At 31.7% G+C, this 8,809-nt stretch overlaps 1 protein-coding gene across 2 annotated transcripts in view; it reads right to left on the bottom strand.

Moving 5' to 3' along the window:
* Positions 1 to 900: 900 nt before the first annotated feature.
* Positions 901 to 8,809, bottom strand: part of LOC129962098 (Krueppel-like factor 5) — a 68,230-nt gene continuing 60,321 nt past the window's right edge. For both annotated transcript variants that reach the window (XM_056075822.1, XM_056075823.1), the window contains exon 4: positions 901 to 3,380. In XM_056075822.1, the coding sequence (XP_055931797.1) occupies positions 3,193 to 3,380 (188 nt within the window). In that variant the 3' untranslated portion in view covers positions 901 to 3,192. The remainder of the gene's footprint in view (positions 3,381 to 8,809) is intronic.

The following is an 8,809-nucleotide window of genomic DNA, read 5'->3' as shown; positions in this document are numbered from 1 at the left end:
TTATACAATACTATTTATTACAGTGCCACGTACCTCCTATACCAATCCTTAAAGATGTACAGTGAATTCAAAATTATGTAACAATATTATTATTATATATATATATAATATGTAATGTTAGTTTTAAATCTAAATTAAAACCTAATTAATTTTCTAATTTTTATCTTAATTTAGCCCAAATTAACTTCATTCCAAAATATTCTTTTATTTCTTGATACAATTCCACCTTCTTTGCTTAATTAATGCTACAGCATCTCTGTAAAAATGCTTAAATTAGCGCTCCGAGTGAAGGGATAAAAATTTGGCGATCTAAACAAATTCTTTTGAAAGATCCCTATAATTTCCTTGTCTAAATCGACACAAGTATAGAAATCCCTATCAGAATCTCATAGCATATAATCATAGGGATAAATATTTCGTTCGCTCTTTTCTCTCTTGTAATGTGATGTAGATTGACATACCTCTTCGCTTCTTCTTGTACATAAATTATTCCTCCTGGGATGGAATAAAACGAAGTTTTAAAATTCAAAGTGTTTCCGGCCATGAAACTGCTCAAAAATGTGTTTTACATTATATATATATATATATATATATATATATATATATATATATATATATATATATATATATATATATATATATATATATATATATAAAGAGAGAGCTCGCACTTTGTATGACATATACTTTATATAACAATCAATAAAGTTTTCCATACTAATTTTACATAAGTAAACTTGGCACTAAAAATATTAAACATCACAAAACAATTAAAGAATTAAAAAGAATAAGGGTTACAATTTTTTTTTTTTTTTAAATTGTTATTACAACCCATGAGGAAACATTATAATGAAAATTTCAAATAAAGAAATTAGAAACAATAACTATAAGGCACAGAATTTCTTTATAGCAAAATTATTACAACTTAACATTAAACTGCTTATGAATGATGTTAAAATGTTGTTCTAAAAGCATGCATTCTCAATCGAATTTTTAGAGAGATACAGAACCAATACAACCAAGTCAGAAATCAAGTGACTAAAATGGGCAGAATAAAAATTCTTCCACCACACTTTTTTTAATCTAGTGTTTTGAAAGCTGAAATACATTCTCTGGTAAAATACAAAATATCTTTTATCAATATATTTCAGCATACTATGCAGAAATGAAAATTAATATCTACATTTTCCCAACGTCCGGGTCTGACTTCTTGTCGAAACTGTTGTTCGCATATAATAGCGATTCCAATGGCTTTGTCTACATTGTGTTTAATTAAATATATTTTAGGTCATTTATAAAATATTGAAATATATAAAATTTTCTAATTTTTTTTTTTTTTTAATAATTGTACAGTTTATGAATTGAAATTCGTTTGAGTAAATAAAAATAAAAGTTAAAAATAACTAAGCATAAACTTTTGCCCCTACAAGTGATCTTATTTTTATTTAATTTCGACGATCGTCAAAGGTAAAAAGACTCGGAGTAAATATTCTGAAAATATACAGATTAACTAGTATCTCTTATTTAATAATCTGCAAGGTCTCGAAAGTCATATGCTTATCTGGTCAACACAACCGCTGGATAGCATTTGTAGAAATTCTCGAATAATAATAATAATAATAATAATAAAAAAATGAAAAAGTTAAAAATAGACTACACTTTCCTGGATGGATCAAGATAGCGGTTTTGAATTTTTAAGAGGGGTTGAATTTTTGGCTTCAAAATAAATTAAATATTTGTTTCAATTTCTTTGTGCCATTTTTGTCAAATCAGAAACACAGTCGCTGCTCATTTCGCTCTTTGAGATCAAATATACCAGGCTTTTGCCAAGTACTCACACTTAGAAGAACAAAAACAGTAAAATTTTAATTGAAAAGAGCAGTGACACGACAAAAGGAAGGCGTAGAGGAATAGTATATTTTTATTCAGATGGAATTCAGACTTAGCACCCACTTTAAAATATAATTCTTTGATAGTTAGATACTGTTTTCCATATAAAACAATACCATTCACATGCAAGCTTTAAACAAATTTATATAAGTTAATAATATTTATCTAATAATTTTACAATTTTTCTTTGAATTAGATCTTTTAATAAGCAACTTCAGAGCAACAACGAACAGCAGATGGAGGCAGAAAAATATTAGAAATAAGGTAAAATTATACATCATTTCTAATTATATTACTAAATAAAAAAATTTCTAGCATTTTTCCTTTTAACAGATAAAATGGTATTCTTTACAAAAATGTAAATAAGCCCATTAAAAATTAAAATATGTTTTAAAGCAGCATAAAAAATTCATATTCTAACATATAATTTTGGAGTAAAAGTCTTTAATGATAAAAATATCCTTTTAAAATATATGTAGACATCACGTTAGTCACAAGTCATTCCATATACAAGATACATAATATTGTTTATTAAGGATGAATCTCAGAATTGATTTAAAGTAGATATTCATGTAGATCTTAACTCCTCATTATTACACAAATAAATCAATTTATTTGTGGTTATGCATTCATTTAATAATCTTCCTCTACCTCATTTAATCTACCAAATGAGCCCACTGAAGCCTTCATCATTGTTAACCGTGGAGACAATGTCTTATAGTTTGAACAGCCAGTGGTGCTTCTTTTAAATAGAAATTTTTTTATTAGATAACATCTATATATTTTTATGCACGTATCCTGCTGAAAAATCATATTTAAATTTAATGATGGGTATTATAATTTTAATAGATGTTATCCTATTTAATAAAGGAATTTCGTTAACCGTTGTTTTGTCTGTGTCCGTGAAAAAATAACTGCAAGGAGCGAAATGGATAAAATGAATAAAAATCTTCTGGAAGTGTAAAAATAGTGGCAGTCCCGTATCATCAGTTAAGTCTAGCAGTTGGTGCAGATGCTAAAATGGGTCACAGAATGATGTCCATCGTTCATTCATACAATCCCGTCGTACCTTAAACCAAACCAAAGAAGCTTGCCTTCACACCACAACCTTAGACAGTTCACCATGTTGCCAAGTCCTAATTCTTGGAATTCTGTCTTTAACACCAGTACAGCCAGATGGTGACATCGTTGAGTAGTTGTTGATAGCGAACGATATGAAAAAAAAAAAAAGCACACACACACACACACCAGTACTTCCTTTTATGTTCTTTATATCACTGACGAGTTCTTACAACTGTTGCTTCACTTGATTTTGGGCATATGTCTCTTCATGTGCAGGGCCAAGTGATCAGACCTGGCGAAGGATCTGTCGCACACTTTGCACTTGAAGGGTTTGGCACCTGTGTGCTTCCGGTAATGGCGGGTCAATTCGTCAGAACGAGCAAAGCGCCAGTCGCACTTATCCCATGAGCAGTGGTAAGGTTTCTCACCTAAGTAAAGAAAGAAAGAAAATGTCAGTGATTTAAGAAATGAATTACAAACATCAGAGCAATTCTATATATAAACTAGCCGCCTTTGGTGACCAGCCGGTTTGCCAATCTTAATGTTCGTCAAAATTTTAATAATTAAATATTTTATGCAATTCCTACTTTAATAGCTTCTTCATCAAAATATTTTAAAAATTCAAATTTTGATAGATATATAATTCATTCATAATATTATAAACACCTTAAGTCATAACGTAATATGTATCGCTCTAATTTTCTGTTAGCTCCCGTAGAATTTATACTTTAAATTAAAGTGGAAAGGATTAATCTGCAATTAATATAATAATATTTTTTACTGAAACAATTTTTTTTTTTTTTTTTGTAATATGATTACTGAAAACAGTCACTGAGCGTTTAAACTTTATGGGCACTAAAGAATATCTTTTTTAATTTATGCAATATTTCAAGAATTTGTCAACAAAATTTTCTCAGATTCATCATGACCAGATCGATTCCTTAACAATGTTTAATTTGAAATGCATCTTGTTTGTTTGTTTGAATGAGGGGGATTTAGGGAATTTTAGCTACAAAGGCTGTCATCCCAGCGTTCAGAAATGCATCAAACACTAAGAAAATACAATGAATAGTTTAAAATAATCGGCTGAAAACAGGTTAAAAAACAACTATTTAAAAAACGATGGACTTAAAACTATAAGCATATACAAATGATATATAACTAACATAAATACACTTTAATTACAAGAGCATTCAACTAATCTAAAAATAATTTAAATCATCCGTTGATAATGGTTGTCATGTCAACAATCAGAACACAATGCGCATGCGTGAGTTTTCAACGCCAGTTACGCTAACGCAAATGCGTGAGTTTTTCTACGCCAGTTGGGGTAACGCTATGCAGATTAGAAATTTTTAATTTCCTTTATTCTGTTTTATTTTAATTCAAAAGTACTTCAGAATGAATCTGAAAGATCGATTCATTAACAATGTTATATTTTAAATGCATCAAACATTAAGAAAATAAACAGAATCGTTTGAAAAAATCAGCCGAAAAATCTTTAGCCTAGCCTCATTACTGTTGGGAAAAAAAACTGAACCCTTTCTTATTTGGCGGTGGGGAAAGGGAAAAGATTTTTTTGGCGGGAACTGTCAAATAATGAACAAATAATTTGCAATAAAATAATATTGCGGCTATAAATTGAGATGTAAGCTATCCTATCTTTTAAGTTAGATCAAACTGCACACGGTGTGCAAATTTGATTAAAATAGGTTACGTAGTTTAGGAGTCCATCGCGGACAAACAACGTGACATGTAATTTATATATATTAAGATGATTCAACTGATTACTCAATTGATTCAACATGGAATTCTTATTGTGGGCAGACTCGAGTTAACAAGAATATCAGAACACACCACACATGCATGAAAATACATATCAGTTCCAGATTTTTAATACAAATAAAGAGAGCATATTAAAGATTTGTGTGGTACAGCCGAATAAGGATAGTTAAAAAGTCTTCTAAGGTAAAAATTATTCATTATGGCTCCATTGCATATTGGCAGTTTACTTTCAACATATAAAATTTGGGGGTTGAGAGGAGAAAATGCTTGATAGTAATGCATATATCGCTTATTTGTTCTTTTTCAGCTCTTCAGAGTTTCAGAGGGGGATGCTTATATAAACTGGAACATTCAATTGCAGATAATAAAATAAGAGTGACTACAGAATTAATTATATATATAATGTAAACACATATATTTTTGAGAAGTTTCGTGTCGAAGAGAGACACTTTGAATTTTTAAACTTCCATCCCCGGAGGCATAATTTATGTACAAACACGAGCAAAACAGCCAGAAATATTTTTCCCGCGGTGATTATATACTATGAGATTCAGATTGGGATTTCTTTACACATTTTTATTTAGGAAAGGGGACCATGTGTATGTTAAAAGAATTTGTTTAATATATATATTAGTGATTAATAATAGTTGGAAAAATCATAAAATAATAGGTGACCCATCCATGATTAGTCAAATCTGATATTTTATTTCATATAACTCCTTTAATAAGTAATCTTAGATTGCAGCACCCTCCATTTATTAGTAAACTAGCCGCCTTTGGCGACCAGCCGGTTCGCCAATCTTAATGTTCGTTAAAATTTTAATAATTAAATATTTTATGCAATTCCAACTTTAATAGATTCTTCAGCAGAATATTTTAAAACTTCAAATTTTGATAGTCGTATAATTCACTCATAATATTATAAAGGCCTTCAGTCATAACGTGATATGTATCTCTCTAATTTTCTGTTACCCCTCGTAGAATTTATGCTTTAAATTAAAGTGTAAATGATTAATCTGCAATTAATATAATAATATTTTTTACTGAAACAAAGCATTTTTTTTAATAATATGATTACTGATAATAGAGTCACTGAGCGTTTAAACTTTATGGGCACTAAAGAATGTCTTTCTTAATTTATGTAATATCTCAAGAATTTGTCAACAAAATTTTCTCAGATTCATCATGAACAGATCGATTCATTAACAATGTTTAATTTTAAATGCATCAAACACTAAGAAAATAAAATGAATCGTTTAAAATAATCGGTCTAAAACAGGTTTAAAAAAACTACTTAAAAAACGATGTACTTAAAACTATAAGCATATACAAAAAAATATATAACTAACATAAATACAATTTACTTACAAAAGCGCAACTAACCTAAAAATAATTTAAATCATCCGTTGATAGTGGTTGTCATGACAACAATCAGAACAATGCGCATGCGTGAATTTTTCTACGCCAGTTGGGGTAACGCTATGCAGATTATACATTTTTAATTTCCTTTATTCTGTGTTATTTTAATTCAAAAATACTTCAGAATGAACCTGAAACATGGATTAATTAACAATGTTTAATTTTAAATGCATAAAACATTAAGAAAATAAACAGAATCGTTTTAAATAATCCGCCTAAAAATGTTAACCCTAGCCTCATTACTGTTGGGAGAAAAAAACTGAAGCCTTACTCATTTGGCGGTGGGGAAAATGGAAGATTATTTTGGAGGAAAAGTTAGCGGTGGGGAAAATGGAAGATTTTTTTTGGCGGGAAAGTTAGTTTTTAATTAATAATTAAAATTTCAAAAAAAGGGACCCCAGGTGCACATTCCTGACCTCTAAGTTATACATGTACCAAATTTGGTAGCTGTATGTCAAATGACCTGGCCTGTAGAGCGCCAACACACACACACACACACACACACACACACACACACACACACACACACACACACACACACACACACACACACACACACACACACACACACACACACACACACACACACACACACTTTGAGCTTTATTATAAGTATGCAGCGGCCAAACAGGCGATAAATGACTGTTTGTTTCGCCAGTTGGCGATAACCATCAATCATACCTACGGAGATGAACTTTGCTCTCCAACGAATACGAGTGACTCACTTCCTGCTTTCGCCGGTTTTGCTTAGAACTTCTGCCTCGTGCTGGTCGATGGAATTACGGCCTATGTATCATGTTCTATATTTGTTAATTTAATTTGTAATTCAAATTTATTTTTATTATTTACATGGCTGGCAGTTTTCATTAAGTAAAATGCTTTAATACTTTAATTTAAAGTAAATTTGGCAATGCGTGTTAAACCACGCACCAAACTGGTGACTCGGTACTTCCTTTTTTACTTTTCTAAAATTTGCGAAGTCCAGCCTCAAAATTTCTAAAATATGCTCAAATTAGATTTTAGTAACTGAGCTCTTCAATTATTTTTCGTAATACCACCCATTATGGATTATTTTGGATTATTGTGCCGAGAAGTAATGCATCAAGGACCAGGTAGGTGCTCGAATTTTCTGTTCATTTCTCTGCGATTGGTCAATATTTCATTTCCCCATTATTTTGGCGAAGAAATCTTATTATTTATATTCAGTATTAATTTTTCGTGTTATGTTTGTATTCGAAGTATTAATTTCTTATTACTTTCGTTTTGGCTACTATGTTTATTATTATGATTCTTAACTCCCAAATTTTTTTAAAAACACGTGTATTTAAATAATCATAAATTTTTCTGATATTCGTAAATATTGTAAAAATTATTAGTTTTCCACAACGAGAAACCAAAAATGCTTAATACTGAAAACGAAACTGTCAATGCTGACGCTCCGACAGAGTCGCAGGTGTCTCATCTTTCGGTGAAAATACCGCCGCTGTGGAGGAACAATATAAAATTGTGGTTCATCCAAGTAGAAAGCAATTTCGCTCTAGCAAAAATAACGAATGATCTTACAAAATACAATCATTTGATTGCAACTATTGATCCGGAAACTTTATCAGCGGTTGCTGATATTTTACTCGCACCCCCCGACACCAACAAATATGATGCATTAAAGACTCGACTTATAGACGAATTTTCCGCTTCGGAAAATGAACAGATCCGTCGACTGCTTTCTGAACTACATTTAGGCGCCGATAAACCATCGCAGTTACTCCGAAAGATGCGCGAACTCGGTGGTGGCACAGGCATAAAAGACTATTTCTTGAAAACTTTATGGCTGCAAAGACTACCGTCAGAAATGCAGGCAATTTTATCAATAAGTTCTGAACCCATGGATAATTTGGCCAACATGGCTTACAAAATTGCCGAGGTCCGTATTTCCTCAACAGATAGCAGCGTCTTTGCTGTTAGCCGAGGCGCGGAAAGTACTGCCATGCGGAAAGCTTCCACTCTGGATGAGTTTACTGCACTCCGAAGCGAAATCGCCGCTTTAAGTAAGCAGGTACAACGGCTTTCCCGCGACAGAAGCAGAGGCCCGTTCCATCGGAAAAACAGACAGCGCAGTTTTTCGCGTGAGCGTTCCGGTGATCGCGGGAGAAAATTCTGTTATTATCATGCGCGTTTCGGAGAAAAGGCACTGAAGTGCGTATCGCCTTGTTCGTACTCAACTAAAGCGGATCAGGAAAACTCGCAATAGCGGCTGTCGAACAACCTACATCGGCGGCAGCTGCGCAATCGTATCGTTTGCATGTTTTTGATAAGAGATCACATTTCAAATTTTTGATCGATTCTGGCTCTGATGTTTCGTGCATACCGCTCAACAAAAACCAAAAAAATCTAAAGCCCGATTCTCTGCAACTTTTTGCAGCTAACAACTCCAAAATTTATACTTATTGATCTAAATTATTAAATGTAGACTTAGGTCTCAGGCGAAATTTCCCACGGAAATTTTTAATTGCTAATGTACCTGTTCCAATAATAGGTGCGGATTTTTTTACAAACTTTTGACCTATTAATAGATCTCAAAGGGCGCAGACTTATTGATAATGTAACTAAATTTACCCAACCCGGAATAATTTCAAAATCAACAAATTATGCGTCT

The sequence above is a fragment of the Argiope bruennichi genome, chromosome 2 (genome assembly GCF_947563725.1).
Source record: "Argiope bruennichi chromosome 2, qqArgBrue1.1, whole genome shotgun sequence".
In the NCBI taxonomy this organism is placed as follows: domain Eukaryota; kingdom Metazoa; phylum Arthropoda; class Arachnida; order Araneae; family Araneidae; genus Argiope; species Argiope bruennichi.
The sequence above is the reverse complement of the archived record's forward strand: the minus strand, read 5'-3'. Positions and strand labels throughout refer to the sequence as shown.